The 19,234-nt window shown below is 41.1% G+C and overlaps 2 protein-coding genes across 4 annotated transcripts in view; one reads left to right on the top strand and one right to left on the bottom strand.

Annotated features, from left to right (window-relative positions):
* Positions 1–3,119, top strand: part of mospd1 (motile sperm domain containing 1) — a 43,019-nt gene extending 39,900 nt beyond the window's left edge. For all 3 annotated transcript variants that reach the window (XM_048604971.1, XM_048604969.1, XM_048604970.1), the window contains one exon: positions 580–3,119. In XM_048604971.1, the coding sequence (XP_048460928.1) occupies positions 580–611 (32 nt within the window). In that variant the 3' untranslated portion in view covers positions 612–3,119. The remainder of the gene's footprint in view (positions 1–579) is intronic.
* A 2,037-nt stretch (positions 3,120–5,156) lies between these two features.
* pabir2 (PABIR family member 2) overlaps positions 5,157–19,234 on the bottom strand; it is a 45,433-nt gene continuing 31,355 nt past the window's right edge. The window contains exons 3-10 of the mRNA XM_020521479.2: positions 19,093–19,149; positions 16,787–16,830; positions 16,408–16,462; positions 15,204–15,296; positions 14,083–14,171; positions 11,945–12,009; positions 8,820–8,916; positions 5,157–6,435 (exon numbers count right to left, since the gene is read on the bottom strand). Of these exons, the coding sequence (XP_020377068.1) occupies positions 6,255–6,435; positions 8,820–8,916; positions 11,945–12,009; positions 14,083–14,171; positions 15,204–15,296; positions 16,408–16,462; positions 16,787–16,830; positions 19,093–19,149 (681 nt within the window). The 3' untranslated portion in view covers positions 5,157–6,254. The remainder of the gene's footprint in view (positions 6,436–8,819; positions 8,917–11,944; positions 12,010–14,082; positions 14,172–15,203; positions 15,297–16,407; positions 16,463–16,786; positions 16,831–19,092; positions 19,150–19,234) is intronic.

The following is a 19,234-nucleotide window of genomic DNA, read 5'->3' as shown; positions in this document are numbered from 1 at the left end:
ATCTTGCTTTAGCTACAGGTCCAGTCTCAAACCTGCACAAATCCCAATTACCACCTGGAATGTAAATCAGAACAGAACTGCAAATCAAACCCAAATTGTTAACATCATGCAGCAGGTTTCACCTTGATTTTTGTGATTGGTTTGTTTCTCAAAATGTTTCAAGGGTACCAGTTGCTCTGAAACATTAAACTCAGGGAAGAGAAGATGCAGCTGAACTTTAATCTCCTTGTGGGTTCCTACACCGAGCAATACTTAATTCAAACCATTTTTATCAAGAGTGCTTTCTTTCACAGAATGTTAAGCTAAAGTTGTGTCAGTCACCCTGTCCAGACGCAGTGGGGATATTCAGTGGTATTATTAGGAGAGGAAGACAGTATACTGTGGAACGCACCACTTACTGCCTTCGCAGCACACAGCTCAGCGACCAGTTGATTTGTTTGCTGTTTGTGGGATCTTGCTGTGCACGGGTTGGCAGCCATATTTCCTTACATTAGTGACTGTACCTAAGATGTCCTGGGAATATTAGAGGTGCTATATGAATCTCCTGCCTGAAGTAAGATAGCATCTTGTTAATTTCAGGTCTTGTGACCATGGTTATCCTTCGAACATGAACAGGAGAAGTGAAGGAGACCCAGCATGGACTGATCCATTTGTTAATCTGGGCACATGCTGCTGCCGTGGCGCTGCATTACCTTTTTCAGAACGTAAAGGCCTCCAGCAGGAGCACTTGTTGTAAACAGCATGGATTTATCTGAACTTTGTGCATTTTAATGTTTACGCAAGACCTTCAGCTGTAAAATTGCATTCGCATTGTCACAAAACACCACGTCAATAAGCTTCCTTTGTTTTAATTGCTCTGTAAATGTTTAGATAAATAGTTTCATGTGTGTAACTTTTATTATGTAGATGTTTGTCACTTTTTAATCCTTGTCCAGCTTTGCTATGCAATCATGTCGCTGCATCCCAGGTGAGATCCTGAGGAAAATCCAGTGAGTACCCACAGCATGTGGAAATTCTGCCAGAGGTTGGCTGTACCCTGTGAAGTGTACTCTTATGACACTGACTTAAGAACAGGCACTTCAACAGTGCAAAAGCAGTGTCTGCTGTAGTGACAATGGGTACGCACCATAACTTTAACCTGTTTCTTTTCTTTATGGATTCTCGTGCATCTGCTTTGTAATTCTAGAATTTTGTTTTTATTTCAACAAGTGCACTTGTCAAACTTCAATTAGGGTGGTGATCACATTTCTACTTTAATCCAACATGTCAGTTTTGGCTCTGTGGTACAACTGTCTATTCAGGGGTCATGGATTCAAGCCATGTTTCAGAGGCTTGAGCACATAATCCAGGGTGACCCTCCCAGTGCAGAACTGAGGCAAAGGGGCAGCACTGAGGGCGTGGTGCACTGTCAGAGAGTTACTGACGGAGTGCCACACTGTCAGGAGGGTCAATACTGAGTGAGTGCCGCACTGTTGGAGGGTCAGTACTGAGGGAATGGAGGACTGTCAGAGGGTCAGTGCTGAGAGTACACAGTCCAGTCAAAGGGTCTCTTTCATTCAGAACGTTAAATTGCCTCATGAGGTGGGATAAAAATTGTGTGACACTTTTTCAAATAGAGTACGGGAGTTTTTCCCAGCATCCAGGCTATTGGTTCTTGAATCAACCCAACCAAAAGTAATTATCTGGTCATTTTTTTGCAGGATTTTGAGTTGTACAGTTATCGGCTGCCATGATTCCTACAATACACCAGTGACAGCACTTCAAAATTACTTCATTAGTCATAAAGCCCAGTGTGATGTTTCAGTTTGGAAGCACACTGTCTATATTGAATGACTAACAGATTAACGCAGTAGGTAATGGTCCCTCACCATACAAGTGGAAGCAGTGGGTTTTAAAGGGAACATTAATTTTACTTCTAGTCTGTTGCAATAGTTCCAAAGTATTTAGCTGATTAGGTTTAATGTACATTAAGTTTTGTGAAAGCCAGTACTATGTATAAAATTAGTACTGTATACTATACCAGCTAATAGCTGTAATAGAAGCCATTCTGAAAGACTTGGTTGCTGATATGTCTGCTTCAGTGATTGTATTTAGAGGTTCTGGATCATGGCATGAGGTGCCTTCCAAGTTGGTAAAGCTCAGCAATGACCTGGATCAGAGCTAAGGTTGCTGGAGGGGTCATCCATCTCGCACCAGTTCCTGGGATTATATGGAGATATCCGTGAATGGCATTCAGATTGACTAATGCTACCTGAAGAGGGTACAAAGTTGGATCTAGTGTCCTCTTTTTCCACATGGAGTAATTCTTTAACTTAGATTTAACACTGGGCAATGGTCCCACTCAGCTACAGAAATCAGCTTGAATTAACTTCAGTTTCTGTAGAGATGAAACAAAGGGAATAATTGGATTCTATACTAGCAACTGTGATACCTTTCACAGTCAAATAGCATGTCAGTCTCAATGTCTGGACATTCAAAGTTTAGCTATTAGTTTGTGATGCGTGGAGGTTGGTTAATGCTTCCACTAGGATTATACTGTAGTGATCAGTGCATCAAATAAAACAAAATAAAAAGGAGTAATAGATGAAATTGGTAGTTTATAACTCACTGAGCAGTGGGCTGAGGGCAAGGAATTGACAGCCCATCGTGCAGGAGCTCCTATGTAAACCTCTGGCTGTCTTGCTCAGAGGTGAGTAATCGTTGAACTGTGTCAAACAGAAATTACCCAACTGCCAAGGCTGCTCCACACACAAAAGTGTATTTTAAAAAAATTGTTTTAAACAATTGTCAGGTCTTCTGCAAAGCAACTTATTAAAATTCGGAATTACTAAATGTGAGTTAAATTGTGTTTAAACTGTTACGAATACAGCAAGCAGATTGTGACCACTTAGTGTCAGGAATTAGCCTACGGGGCAAACTACTAGTAGTCAGGTGTTTCCCCCGTGAGAACTCATGGACGAGTGAAATGTGCTGTGTAAACCGACATTTGCAGATTTTCTGTTTAAAGGTCATTTATGTTTTTGAAAAAAAAAACTACCAGTATGACAATTTGTAAATGTTTACATCATGATTTATACAATTTATTTAAACATTTTAATAAAGTTATTTTTGAGAACAGATTTTAACATTTTGTTTTTTTCAATTGTGAGAATGGCACTTTACAATTTCTGACTCCTTTAACTGATGTGGATTTGTAACTAGTGCATGACCCCACAGTCTGTCACACAATCCATATGATTCCATTATTCTACACGGTCAGAGCCGAATAATTGTTAGAAAAGAAACAACAAGGGACATGCAGTGAATGAGCAATTAAATATATACAGACTCATTTCTACCTAATAACTGGATCATCAAGCAATAAAGTTCCTACTGTGGCAGTCACTTGTACAAGGTGTTTAAAAAATGATTTGCGTGTGTCTGGGACTAAAACGTGACCAATCACACACTGGGGCTTCAACTTCTCAGTATTTTTATAAATGACCTGAATGAAGGAATATAAATGTTCCTTAAAAAAAAAATGACAATGAATAAAACCCTGCTAATTTGACAAAGGTATTACATATGTTCATAGAGCAAGAAGATGGAGACCTCAGCAAAATGTGAAGAAGATTTTCACTAAGGAAACATTACTCTTTTAATGATGAGAAAATTTTGTTTTCAGTTTAAATACGGAGGAAAGTCAACAATTCTTCGAAGCTGTTGGGATTAAATTTAGTTATTTACTGCAGCAAGCAGGCTTGGCAGCATTTCCTTCATGCCCAAAATCAGGTCCTGGGGACTTAGCTTCCTTTAGTTTACTTAATGCTTTTTCACTAGTGATAATGATTGTATTAAGTTTATCCCTCTTTGCTACCGCTTGATTCTCTCAATTTTAGCATGAGTTGAAATCCATGCTTTTCTATGTTGTACTCACTCTCACCAGTATAAATTCCAACACCTAATCCAATTGGTTCTAATTTAAAGTAAATATAATTACTCCCTCTTTTACATTCTTTTAGTGCCCATTCATTTCCCTATTCAATTGCACCTACACAGTGCTACTGGAATAGCTGCAACATTTCTGGTGAAAGTCAGCAGCCTTCTACCAGATGAGACTGCAAACAGCTTTCAGGAACTCGAGCAGGGGCTTCAGATTGAACTCCCTTGGTCAGGTCAGCATCAGACTACGTTAGTTAGAACTGCAGATGCTGGAGAATCTGACATAACATGGTGTTGAGCTGGATGAACACAGCAGGCCAAGCAGCATCAGAGGAGCAGGAAGGCCTGGACCCTTCTTCAGAAATGGGGGAGGAGAAGGGGCTTCTGAAATAAATAGGGAGAGGGGGAGGCGGATAGAAGATGGATAGAGGAGAAGATAGGTGGAGAGGAGACTGACAGGTCAAAGAGGCAGGGATGGAGCCAGTAAAGGTGAGTGTAGGTGGGGAGGTAGGGAGGAGACAGGTCAAGGGGGCGGGATGAGGTTAGTAGGTAGGAGATGGGGGTGGGGCTTGAGGTGGGAGGAAGGACAGGTTAGGGAGGTGGGGACGCGCTGGGCTGGTTTTGGGATGCGGTAGGGGGAGGGGAGATTTTGAAGCTTGTGAAATTGAAACTACGTTAGTTGACAGGTTTATAACAAAGCACTGACAGAGTAGCTCCACTGGAGAAGGAACTTACCCTCATCAGGATGACAGGTTGAGAGTACGCATGCTACCAGCTCTAACACGGAGTTATGTGATCCAAGGCTTTTGCTACCGGTAAGATATAAGCTTCATAAGTACTCCAAGTCTCCTAGGAAGTCTGTACTTTTCTTGTTGTGTAACTCTTATTCACTGCTTTTTACCGATTTATTCTTAATTTCTTCAATAAGTTATGATCACAGTTAAGTATCAGAGTCAGCGTTCACTTGTAATAATCCTTGCGTTTACATAAAATATTACCTATATCATGTATAGCTGTAATCTGCAGACTTTGTGTCAGTGACATCCCTCTTTAGTGGTTCTAACTGAAGATTGAAATGCCCAAAGCATGAGACAAACTCCACCTTGGAACACAGATGGTACACAAGTCAACTGTGCATCTGCTGCTCAAGACAATCAAGGCTTGTGACAACTTAACACTCTGCAGTTAATATTAATTATCAATGACTCAAAGATTTTCACAAATGCAGATAAAAGTGATGCTGCAGAATTCTTTTATATATACAATATATATTTTCATTCGATACAGTATTTCAGAACCAAACACTCATCAGTTCCTCCTCATTCTGATGCCTGATTTCTTTTTCGCACACAGATGGAAAAATAAGGATTTTGTTAAGCAGGAGACAGTTCTGTGTCCTGGCAAGTCAGATGTAAATCCAACAATAACAACACACAAAAAAAATTAAACACGTTTACACAACATTCTATCACAACACATGGCAAGAAAAAGTTAATAACACACAAAAAAAGTTTGTGGGAAAACAACAAACAGCTCTATATAACTAAAAATATTTTCCCAGAAGCCAGTGAAATTCTTTATAGGAATCTGTGGATTATACACAAGTCATGTTGTGATGGTGGCTTGGAGAGTTATGAAACACGATATTAAATTAGACCAATGTCTCCCTTCAGGTATGTTACACTATGCACATGTTTGTTAATAACTCCACAGGTACCCTGATTATACAGGTAACTGTGAGACTCTGTGAAAGGTGCTTCTACAAAAATCATTCAATAAAGAAATAACTAAAATAACAAAATCTGTACAAAAGGACTAATGGAAGTCAAGAGTGCTTTCAAACCATACTCCCACCTCTCCCATTACAGCAAAACTATTAGCACCCGGCTCAAGGCTGCTTTGCTTGCTGTTAACATTTGCACTTGCTTAAGCCAAGCGCAATCTATTTAACAACAGCTTAAAAATAAATTCAAGTCAAGAACCATTTCTGTTTAGTGCTATTCATAGAAAGTAAAGCCCATAAGTATCTGAAAAGGATAAACCTGTGCTGCATTCAGAATCTGCTTATGAAAGTAGAACTAAAAGTCAAAACCTTATAATTCTGGCAGGAGATGTTTCAGAAATTCTCAAGATTCCAAGTTGGTGCAAAAAATAAATGAAAAATTTCACGGGAAAAAAATTAAAAAGGGAGAAAATATTTCTCAGAATTACAACAACCAGTTCATTAACACTGACATTCTTCTACACAATTACATATTAATGGCACCACATGTTTACACCAGGTTATATTTGATGTAGACTCTGTTTCCAACATTCCTTTAGGATAGGCAGAGTCACTTTGGTGAAAGGCCAGGTCCTCCAGTGAATGACGAACAGGAATCAGACGTTGTCACTGGAGATTCTCGCACTGCACTTGATTTTGCTGGTGAATCCTGACTTGAACTGCCATTACTGCTGCTGCCATCCAGGCAGTCTGTTGAAAGACTGAGAAACAGATCACCACTTCGAATCGCACTGGAAGAAAAAACAAACAAAAACATTAGAAATGATGAAAGCAGCATGTAGAAGCAGGAGCTCCAGTTGATAATTCTCAAGGAGCCACGTACATGAGATTACCTCTTTAGAACTGACCTGCTAAGTTCCCAAGCATTCACTCCCTCCCCCACCAACGCTCAGTTGCAGCAGTGTGTACTATCTACAAGATGCACTGCAGAAATTCACCAAAGATCCTCAGACAGCACCTTCCAAACCCACGACCACTTCCAACCAGAAGGACAAGAGCAGCAGATATATGGGAACACCACCACCTCCAAGTTCTCCTCTAAGTCACTCACCATCCTGACTTGGAAATATATCGCCGTTCCTTCACTGTCACCAGGTCAAAATCCTGGAATTCCCTTCCTAATAGCATTGTGGGTCAACCCACAGCAGGAGGACTGCAGCGGTTCAAGGAGGCAGCTCACCACCACTTTCTCAAGGGGCAACTAGGGATGGGCAAGAAATGCTGGCCAGCCAGCGACGCCCACATCCCACAAATGAATAGCGAAAAATAGTCCAACTGACCGTCAGCAAGTCTCTAACAGTCAGACTCAAAACCCCTTTGTTCTTTGTTCATCCCTAGTAGCCTTGAAGTGCTGGTTGACCACCTTGAACTGTTGCAGTCCCTTTGCTAACGTGCTCCCACATATGAAATATCTTAAACTCAAAAGCAATGAAATCACAGGCTCCATGTAGAATTCCAAATCACAATTCACAAACACAATGGATGGACTGCATGTTCCAGGAATAAAACAGGCACATATTACAGGGATAATACAGGGACATGTTACAAGAATGAGGTTTTGTGAAAAGGAAGTCTGTTTGGCTAATCTATTGGACTTATGGACAAAGGCGAAGCAGTGGACATATTTACTTAAGCTTTCCAGAAGACATTTCATAAAGTAACACATCAAAGATATTTGATGAAAATAAAAGGCCGTGATGTAGGGTCAGGATACTGGCATGGGTGGAAGATTGGCTGACTAGAGGAAGCAGAGCATCAGGTTGACAAGATATAACAAACAGTATGCCACAGGATAACACAATGTGGAGCTGGAGGAACACGGCAGGCCAGGCAGCAGAGAAGCAGGCAAGTTGGCGTTCTGGGTCGGGACCCTTCTTCAGAAATAGGGAGGGGGAAGGGAGCTCAGAAATAAATAGAAAGGAGGGGTGGGGCTGGGGAAGGTAGGTGGGATGGTGATAGGTAAGTGCAGGTAGGGAGTGGTGGGGATTGGTCAGTGAGATGGGTGGGACAGGCAGGTGGGAGAGAAGATGGACAGGTCAAGGAGGCAGGGATGAGAGGGAGGGTTGGTCATGGGATGAGGCCGGGGGTGGGGAAACTTTGAAACTGGTAAAATCCACATTTAGGCCATTGGTTGTAGACTCCCGAAACGGAATATGAGGTGCTGCTCCTCCAGTTTGCGGGTGGTGTCACTGTGACACTGGAGGAGTCAGTTTCTGGGACCATAATGATGTATAATGTATACATATAATTATATCGATGGTATGGTTTACTAAATTTCCTGAGAACACAAAGATAGAGAGGAGGCAATGGCCCAGTGGTAGTGTCACTGGCCTAGTTAGTCAGAGACCCAGGTAGTGTTCTGGATACTTGGACTCAAATCCCACCATATCTGAAATTAAAAGTCTAAAGAAGATCATCAAGTCATTGTTGATGTCATTAAACCCCACTGTGTTCACGAAATGGCTGTCCTGGTTTGCTTGCAACCAGAACTAAAGCAATGTGGTTGACTCTTAACTGCCTTCTGAAAGGGCCTACTAAGCCACTCAGGCTACTCCAAGGGCAACTAGGGATGGCAATCAATGTTGGCTCAGCCAGTGAAGACCACATCCTATGAGTGAAAATAGGTAGAAAAGTTGTGAACAGGACATAAAGACGCTACAGAAGGATACAGATAGGTTAAGGGAGTGGGCAAAGTTGTGGTAAATAGAGTACAATATGTCAAAATGTGAAATTGTCACAAGTTAGAAAGAAGAGTCACAGACTATCTACATTAACTTGTAATGGCAACTTTTTCTCCCTCACTGCCAGAGCGACTATTTTTCCAGCTTTTTCTGTGTTTATTTCTGATTTTCAACATCTGCAGCTCCTTGGTTTTTTTTGCAGACAGATTCTTGTTAAGCAAGGGAGAGAAAAGTTATCAGAGGTAGATGGAAATGTAGATGGATACAACCAAATAAGCTACCACTGCATTGATTGGTGGAACAGAATCAGAGCTGAATGGCTTCCTCCTGCTCCTTCCTCGCACATTTGCATTTTGGAACAACAGATAGAGGGCACACAATGCAGGAAGAACTGACAGAGATCGGTGATAAAGTGAAGCAACGGGAGTTCTCACCACGAGCCAAGTTCTGGCAATTGTGTGGCGTCAGAGGTCAGCATATTTGTAGTTCCTTGGAAAAGTCGCTTTGGTTGGCTTTCAGACTCCATATCACCTGGAATTCGAAATAAACATTAATCGTTACAGCTACAAACATTATTTCTCTATGCAAGAAAGTGCCAACTGTGGTAGGTTGGAAATTATTTTCACCTTGGAGTCGGAAGGTAAAAGGTTCATGATTCACTCCAAAAACTTAAGTGCAATATCTCGACTGATTGTCCCACTGCTCCACAGGGACAGAGCCGCTGTGCGGTGAGCTGAGGATTGGACTGCATTGGGTGGGCATGTATTGTGCTAAGTGCCATCTTTTAGGTGAGTTGTTAAACTGAGGTGTATTCTGCCCAAAAGGTTCACCCCCACCCCCACCACCCAGCTTTGTGTCATCTGCAAATTCGGAGATATTACATTTTACTCCCTCATCTACATCATTAATATATATTGTCAGCAGATGGGGTGCGAGCCCTACTCACTGGTCACTGGCTGCCACTCAGAAAACAACCCATTTATTCCTCCTGTGTTCCCTGTCTGCCAGGCAGTTCTCTATCCATGTCAGTACCTTACTCCCATTCCCACGTGGTTTAATTTTACACGCTTATCTCTTACGTGGGACCTTATCGAACGCCTTCTGAAAGTCTAAGTAAACCACATCCACTGGCTCCCTCTTATCAACTTTACCAGTTACATCTTCAAAACAATTCCAAAAGATTTGTCAAGCATGATTTCCCTTTCATAAATTCATACTGTATCTGTCCAATCCATCACTGTTTTCCAAATGCTCAGCTATTAATTTTTTGGCAATGGACTCTAGCATATGCCCCACTACCAACGGTCAGGTTAATTGGTCTAGAATTCCCCGTTTTCTCTTCACCACCTTAATTAAATAGTGCAGAACTGTTTTAGAGTCTACAGAATCTTGAAAGATGATCACAAATACATCCAATCTTTCTAAGGTCCCTTCCTTAAGCTAGGATGTAGATTACCAGGCCCTGGAGATTTACTAGCCTTTAATCCCAACAATTTGCCCAAAACAATTTCATTACTAATAGTCTGTTGCATTTGTGGAGGCAAGAAAAAGAGTTAATGTTTTGGGTCCAGTGACCCTTCCTCAGAACCTCATGGACCCGAAACGTTAACTCTTTTTTTCCTTCACAGATGCTGCCAGACCTGCTGAGCTTTTCCAGCAACTTCTGTTTTTGTTCCTGATTTACAGCATCTGCAGTTCTTTCGGTTTTCCTTAATAATAGTGATTTCCTTCAGTTACCCTCTCTCTCTTGACCCTATGTTCCCCAACATTTTTGGGACATTATTTGGGTTGTCCTTTGTGAAGGCACAACCAAAATATGTATTTAATAGTCTACCATCTCTTTGTTTCCCATTGTAATTTCTCCTGTTTCTAAATGTAGGTAATCTTATTCTCTTTGCATAACAGCATCAAATCTTACAATCAGTTTGTATGTTCCATACAAACTTAATCTCTGTAGGGGTGACCTGTACCTGGCTATGTAAGGTGGCTTGTACCCGAACACACTAAGCGACCTATGCCTGTTTACAAGGTGGCAGACAGAAGGTAAGTAAAACAAAGCAGCCTGCTCACACACTGAAATACAGTGGTACCTTTGAACAGAACTGCTAAAAGGTAAATACAGGAACGCTGTATGTTCCCATCCAAGACAGTTCTGATAAAAGGATGCCTTAGGACAGATAAATGACCAATTCCAGCTTTATTAATGAAAGGGTGATTGTCCCAGTAAATGAATAACGTCAGGTGCTAGACTAGGTCCTTGAGCAGCTGCGAGGATAACAGTTAAAACTATTTCGTAGTGAATAGTTGCCTCTTTGAAGCTACCAGCAATATTAAATAGTTAAAAATGCTGTAATGGAAGTTGGTTTCAATACATAACCAGGATGTAATACAAGCCTTAAAAAAATTTAAGCTTAGATGTAAAGATTAGCTAGCCTTAGAAGACAACTTCTCTTTTGCCCTGTAGAAAATTAATTGATCACAACCCATAAATTATAAAATACTGACATTTACCATTTTATTTTGGGCCAGACAGAAATAAACAATTGTTGCAGTTCCTTCATCTTTAAAATGTTTGCCATTGCGTATTCACCATCATCTTTTTATGTAATTTTCCCCAATTTACCATAGCCAGCTCACACCTTATACTATTTAGTTACCTCAATTTAAATTTAGGATCCTAATGTCAGAATCAACTATGTCACTCTGCATCTTATTGAAGAATTTTATCATATTATGATCACTCTTTTCCCTGGGGATCTGAAACAGCGAAATTGCTAATTATTCCTTTCTTATTGCACAATACCCAGTCTAGGATGGCTTATTCTCTAGTTGGTCCCTCAATGTATTAATCCAGAAAACCATCTTGTAAATCATCTCAAAATAGTCTTTGTCTGGCACTTGGCATGACGTGAATGTTGCTTGCAACCTATCAGACCAGGTCATGCTGCTGTTGGACATGGATTGTTTCAGTAGCTGAGTTTTGTATCTGTATTTGCACCTTTCGCCTTGTCAAAGCAATCTATTGAATTATTTTGGGGATAGTGGGAACTGCCGATGCTGGAGAATCTGAGATAACAAGGTGTAGAGCTGGATGAACACAGCAGGCCAAGCAGCATCAGAGGAGCAGGAAGGCTGACATTTCGGGTCTGGACCCTTCTTCAGAAAGAAGAAGACCCGAAAACGTCAGCTTTCCTGCTCCTCTGATGCTGCTTGGCCTATTGAAATATTTTAGAAAGTTTTGGCACTCGTTTCCACATCGTAAGATCATGCAAAACAGCAATGACAGAAATGATCACTTTATGAATTTTGATGGAGCTAACTGAAGGATACTGCTGCTGTTATTGTGACACATGCCAAAGGATCTCTTGAATGCACCTATCATCTCAAAGAGATTTTCTCTGAAGGAGTCAGAATGGATTCTGTACCCAATGTAGGAGTGGGGTTTAAATCTAGCATTCTTTTTTAACATAGCGACAATCAATTGTAATTTTGATAGCACTTGACAGGTCAATAAATCGCCTTTTTAAAAGAAAAATGACATTTGATACAGAGTGGTTACCTTTTCTTTTCAAAGGCCCCAGCGCACTCGGCCTGATGCAGTTGATTGGGCTCTGGCTCCTCCTACTGAAATCATAACAGAAATTGATATTTTAAAACTATACCCAGATTCCACTCAACAACTTCAAACAGTTCTTTAGTAACCAATGGCACGAACAAAACCCAGCAATCAACAGCTGCTGAAAACCAGCACGTGTTTTGGTTTCAATAGCTTCACTTGAGCTGTGAACTGAAGAAATCCCCATGACCATAGGACACCAAACACCAGCAAAGTATTCAGATAATTGCCTAAAATTATCCTTTAAAATTTTAACTTTACAAATACTTTCAAATTCACTTCTGCAAAAAAGCACTGCTCTTTTGGCATTAAATAAAGAATTTTTGTCTTTTAACAAGATCAATTAGATTCAAATATTTCTGACGATCTCCTTGACAGGTTGTTAAGGTAACAATTGTTGTAAATGCTGGAGTAATAACACATGCCTCAGTGATCCCTCACATCACACAAAATGCACATTTCCACTGTTCCAGCAAGGAGGACAGTCACTGCAGTTAGAATCCATTAAAGAGACTGGTCACACTCACACTGCCCACAAACCTTATACCCCATCGTGCTTTTATCATAATAAAACATATGTCAACAGGGGAGGTGATGGTCTAGTGGACCATTAATCCAGAGACCCAGGTAATGTTCTGGGGGCCTGGGTTTGAATCGCGCCACAGCAGATGGTGGAATTCGAATTCAATAAAAAATCTGGAATTAAGAGTCTAATGATGTCCATGAAGTCTTTCCAACAATTGACAAAAACAATCTGGCCCACTAATGCCCTTTAGGGAAGGAAACTGCCATCCTTACCTGGTCTGGCCTACATGTGACTCCAGACCCACAGCAATGTGGTTGACTCCTAACTGCCCTCGGGGCAATTAGGCAATGAATACTGGTCTAGACAACCCATGAATGAATAATAATAAAAACAAGGTACTTGACAGGTTGGCATTCTTCGAAGTGGAAAAGCTACCTGGTTACGATGGGATGGAATAAAGTGGGAGTTGAAATTACACAGGTTCTGACCACAATCTTCTCTTTTACATGTCTCCTCTATAAGGATATCTATCTCCTGAAATGTGACTATATGGAGTGGTGCCATTGGCCTAGAGAACTGTGGACATTACACCCATATTCAACAAAATTAGGATAGATAAACACAGCAAATAGAGGCCAATCAATCTTTCTCCGTGGACTTGAGGATGCAGTGGAGACAGCTTTCAGAGACTAGATTCCAAATCAAAATTAATGGGAATTTGGAAAGCAAAGATTAATAAATAAAAGTCGCTACAGATTCATTAAAGGCAATTCTACTCGACAGACCAGATTCAAACCTTGTTGAAATAATAGAGTTTTGATAAGGGACAGCACAATTGATGTTGGGTATGTAGATATCTAACAGCTGTTTGACAAAATATCACATACTAGCACTGTTAATAAATTAAAACCCATGGGATTACTGGCAACATGGATTTGAAATTGTGCAAGGGCCTGAGAGCAGACAGCGGCAGTGAGCAAAGTCTGACTTTGACACTGATCCTCCAGTAAATGAGTCCTCCCTATTTTTTGTAGCAAATACACTATTAACCTTTTGTCAATATTAAAGTTAATTTGCCAATTCAACACAAATTTTACAAGTTCATTGGTGCTTCATTTTGTCGCAGTCGCTGTCTGTATGTGGAGTGTCAGTGAACAGAGCAAAGCTTGACACAAACAGCAAAAATCACTCTCTATACCCAGAGACAAGTCTATTTAGATAGCCTTTAATTCTGGGATTACACTTCTTGGACACTCAGCCTCACCCTAATTCCCATCCCTATGTCAGGATAACAGAGGACAGGCAATAAATGCCAGCCTTGCCAGTAACACCCATCTCCAAACAATTCCGAGGAAGGGTCACTGGACCCGAAACGTTAATTCTGATTTTTTCTTCACAGATGCTGCCAGACGTGCTGAGCTTTTCCAGCAAATTCTACTTTTGTTCCAGACAGTAAATGCTTTAAAAAATTACCAAAACGCAGCTCAGGACATACCAAATTCACAAGTTTCAAAGAAACATTTCTGATTCAACAAAATTCCCAGGGAATACTCACGTGGCAAACCTCCTTGTTGGGCTAGGGGTGGGGCTTGGAGGGAGCCCATTACTACTCACAAAAATCTGCAAGGAGGGCGAGAAGCATTGCTGTAGGGAGTGGGAGGAGGAAGAGTGAGAAGTTATCAACATCTAGAAGGAAAAATCCAGTCCTGTCAGCAGTGAGCAGAAAGACTTGCACATGTAGAGACTGAAATGTATTTAAAAACAGGGAAGGTTGAGCTAAAACAGCAGACTTCAAGTTTGAGATTCAATTTGGACTTTCATTTATCAAATGGAAGTGCAAGCAGGATTTTTTGAACATTTGCTAATCACCAAAGGAAGCCGCCATCCACTGGTCCAAGAGTCCACCCACAGAAAGCCTATTCACCTGAATGTAAACAGGTACAAGATGCTCGTACTCATCAGTAAAGCCATCCTTTATTGGGTTACATCTTATTGTGGAGGCAGGAAGTTGTCCATTCAATCCCACTTCAGAATATTGAGCAGATCATCGAAGGAAACCTTGGACTGTATAACCAACAGGCTGCAGCCTTCTCAGAGGAGCCCTGACTCACCCCACCAGCCCCGCAACTCTCTCTATGTCCTATCATCTTAAAATGGCTACCCCCCCTCACAACGGCTCACCCTCCGCATCCCCCAGCTCCATCACCTGATTCACCCTCCCATCCAGCTGCTTCCCTCCATCTCAGTCACCCCACTCAGCCATCCAACATCCCCACCTTCCCCAGTGCAGCTGGCTAAATTCCATCCAAATGAACGCTTCCCTCCCCTGCCCCCACCTATCTCCCCCTTCTTCGATTTCCCCACACTAACACCCTGCCCCATCACCGTGACTCTGCCCCTGCCTCTTCATCCAGACTTCTACACACCCAGCCATAACCCAATTCCCCCCAACTCATTTCCCAGACTCCCCTCAGCCAACCTCCTACAAACCTCCACTCAAACACAATAAACCGTGGAAATGTTGAGATCACGCTGACAAACATGATCAATTCCCAATAGACTTGGTTTCTTTACAATGACTCCACATTAGACCATTAGAACTCTTTGAAAAAGCTTGACAAATGATAACTTGTCTGCTTTCACATCAGTCCAGGTACTCTCCGTAAAACTACCTACCTTCCCGATTCCTCTCGTTGGTGAAGGAGCCGGTGACACTGGAATGAAGTCAATGCGCTTTGGCGAGGCAGATTTATCCAGGTCATTATCACTCTAGGTGAGCAGAACAACAATCAATTACTCTCACAAAGGACAAGCCTTCAACAGAATTCAATTTCCTACTCGGGCAAGACAGCAATGATCAAACTGTAGTACTTTATGTACTCCCAGTAAGTGCATTCACTGAACTAACCATTACACACTCACTCACATGCAAGTTAAACAGATCCAGAGACAGCAAGAGCTGCAGATGCTGGAGTCAAAGTCAACACAGTGAGGAGCTGGAGGAACACAGCAGATCAGGCAGCATCAGAGGAGCAGGAAAGTCGATGTTTCAGGTCGGGACCATTGTGATGAAGGGTCCCAACCCAAAACATTGACTTTCCTGCTCCTCTGATGGTGCCTGATCTGCTGTGTTCCTCCAGCTCCACACTGTCTTGACACTTAAGTTAAACAGATCGCATGGTGAACATAGAAAGTGCTGCAACTATCTCTTCACTGAGGTGTACTGTGCATGGTTAAATAAAAACAAAATACTACTGGAGATCGGAAATAAGAACAAAACACTGGAAAAACTCAGCAGGTCTGGCAGTATCTGTGGAGACAGAAACAATGTTAATGTTTCAACCCAATATGACTGCTCTTCAAATCATACTGGACTCAAAATATTAACCTGGTTTCTCCCTCCACAGATGCTGCCAGACCGGTGTATAATTAGACTACCTCCTCAGCAAGAAACACCAGTACAGTTAGATCATAGTCTGTCTGTGAGGAAACAATACAGTGATCAAGTTTCTATACATTCGCTCAGTTTATAACTGTTTGGAATTCATGACCCAATTTAATCTGACAGTGCTCATGAAACTGTCTATGATGGAAGCATGTGCCTGGATTCATTCAGTATTCTAAAAGATCAAAGTATGAAATATTTTAAGTTTTCTTCCTGTCATATCTGATCACACCTGGAGTGTGAAAGCGAACTTTTTCGGACGCTGACAAACAAGCAGCCCTGAATGAAAACAATCAATTAAAAAGTCTTACTTCACTGGATTACTTTCTCAAGGAGAACATCATTCCCCCCGAGAACTGCAGGTAACTGTGGTTAGTAGCAGCTATTAAGAGTTCAATAATGAAGGACATTTCTCCAAGTGTATTGATCACTCACCAGGTTCAAGCTCTCTTCCCATGAAACACTCATCTGCATTGCTGCCTGTACTCCCCTGTTTATAAAGCACACTCAGGATTAAAAGGAAAGCGTAGGCATAATTAATTGGTCTTAAGAAGCTGCAATTACCGGATTATGATTGAGCAGAGTTTGGGAATACAAAACACAGTGAGAACAAACTAAGAGTGCTGAATCTTGATATAGAGAAATGTGACATTCATAAAACATCATCTCATTATGAAATGGCTGCTCTGAATATGAAAACTCATGCAAACAAGTCTGTCTCGAATGTCCGGAGATGAAAGAAATACAGTTAGAAACTGCTTAGTGGCAGCAAAGATTCTGACTGCAAACCTAAACAGACATGCTCCAATCTTACCTCTCATGAGCTGTCTCTCTGTTCATGAGGTCCATTCCTTCTTCCTATTTAAGGAAAAAAAAAATCAAGTTTTCAAGTTCTATTGTGTTATATTTGCAACCACAGAGACAACAGGAGTAATTTGGGGCATGACAGTACAGGGGATTCTACGGGTTTGAGCACACACATTTTTGGATTATTTAAGAAGTCCTCTAAAATATGTACAGTTACCAAATGACCTCAGGAAAGCACAGAAACTGAACTTCGTAACTTTGAAGGGCCACAATGTCTTAGCAGCAGAATATTACAACTTGTCTCTCTTTTTCTTTCTATCCAGTCCAGAAATTTCCAAGACATGCCAGGGTTCTCTGGGCTCGTTGCTCCTACCTTTCACCCTAAAGGAAGCATGTTGGGCTTGTACTCCCCCAGTACCTTTTTGATTGCCTCCCACTGTTCTGCTGTAACCTCAAGTAGCTATTTGGCCAGACCCTACCCTATTTTAATAAAATCTGCCTTACCCCATCCTTACACCGAGGGCCTGGCCCCATCCTTACACTGAGGATCCAGTGCCAATCTGTAGTTTTTAAGAAGCTAACACACAGGACAAGGTTTGATTTCCAGGTTAATTGACAGTTAATGTCAGTTTTAGGCCATAGGAAAGAAGCACGTCTCATGACATTTGTGCTGTGTATGCAGATATTGATGTCAATGCAGCTGATGTACAGCTGACTTCATAAATCATGTTTTAATTTGTAAACAGAGGCTGAGATATACTAGTATTTTTTCAATCATACAGAGTTTTGATACATTAAATCCGGTCGAACGTTTTCCACTGACTGTGTTCTAAACAAAGGAAAGCTCAGGATGTCTGTGCATCCAATGATCGTTTTAAAATAGAACTTAGTAATTATTTTTTAAATAAATCTGAACAGGTATAGGGAATAGCTGGAGAGCAGAAGTGTGCGGTGTGTAGAAACAGTAGTTGTGCATTTTCCAGCTGTGGTTAGCTGCACTTTTCTGCTCCAAAGTAGGGAGCCAAACTATGGTTCAGTATATATAATGTTCAGTTTCTGCACCAGCAGGTCTCTGATCATTAGCTTCAACCAATAGCTGTGCATAATGTGTATCTTACAAGTGAGGTCGACCATAACCCATCAACATCAAGAAATTTCATTACCACACCTTCTAAACCTAACCGTCACACTCAATTACATTATGTCTGACACTATTTTAAAGGGATTTCATTTTGACAACTTGACTATTCCAACTCAGCTGAATATCTGTTGAAAATCTTATACTTCCTGACCACAAAATTTTACTTCCTGGTGAGGAATTTTGGTTGTTTATCTAATAACATTTCAAATATCAAACGCCTGTCAACTTTTCATCTGGATTTTGCATTGTCAGTGTTAACAATGTGGGTGCAATTTCTGTTCATCACATTCACAATGGAATTAACTTCTGAAAACTCTCTCCCAACTCCATCACCATTGTGTATAAAAAAAAATGACTGACAAACAATCAGCTATTTACTGGACTTTGTTAAAGGCTAAAAGTATGATACTGTGCTGTCTTCAGCTAAGGCCACACGCCTGCTTGTCCCTGAAGAATGTGGAGGTGATGGCCCAGTGGTATTATCGCTGGACTGTTAATCCAGAGACCCAGATAATGTTCGGGGGACCCGGGTTCGAATCCCACCACAGCAGATGGTGGTATTTGAATTCAATAAAATATCTGGAATTAAGAATCTAATGATGACCATGAATCCATTGTCGATTGTTGGAAAAACCCATCTGGTTCACTACTGTCCTTTAGGGAAGGAAATCTGCGATCCTTACCTGGTCTGGCCTACATGTGACTCCAAACCCACAGCAATGTGGTTGACTCTTAACTGCCCTCTGGGCAATTTGGGATGGGCAATAAATGCTGCCTAACAGCAACGCCCTCATCCCGTAAATGAAGAAAGAATGAGGAGATCTGTCACACGTCAGTGTCTATACAAAACAAAAACTTCAAATAAAATCAGGCAGTTTACTTCTGTGTGTTATGACTTATAGGATCTGATACACAAACAAACAGTTTCCACTACATACAGATCCATACTTGTATTTTAGTCTGTCAATTAATTTAACATTTTGGGTGTCTCTTACAAAATTGGAGCACAGTAATAGGTTATTGCTGAATAACATTCCAGCAAACTAGAACAGTGATGTACCAGGAAAGTTCTCATCTCTGAAATCAGAAATAGCAGTTTGTGATTGAACAATTAATCCTGCACAGAAACTGAACTCCGTTTGAACCACTGTAGAAGGATGACGCAGCTTTACCTGTTTAATCTGATGCAGCCTGCTGCTGGGAATGCGAACTGGTGACGAGGGAACAATCTACAAAACAGAAATAAGACAAACAGTTACAAGAACATCACAAATCTAGAATTTTAAAACCTCTTTTTTTTAAATTCACCCAAAA

The sequence above is a fragment of the Rhincodon typus genome, chromosome 14 (assembly GCF_021869965.1).
Source record: "Rhincodon typus isolate 14 chromosome 14, sRhiTyp1.1, whole genome shotgun sequence".
In the NCBI taxonomy this organism is placed as follows: domain Eukaryota; kingdom Metazoa; phylum Chordata; class Chondrichthyes; order Orectolobiformes; family Rhincodontidae; genus Rhincodon; species Rhincodon typus.
The sequence above is the reverse complement of the archived record's forward strand: the minus strand, read 5'-3'. Positions and strand labels throughout refer to the sequence as shown.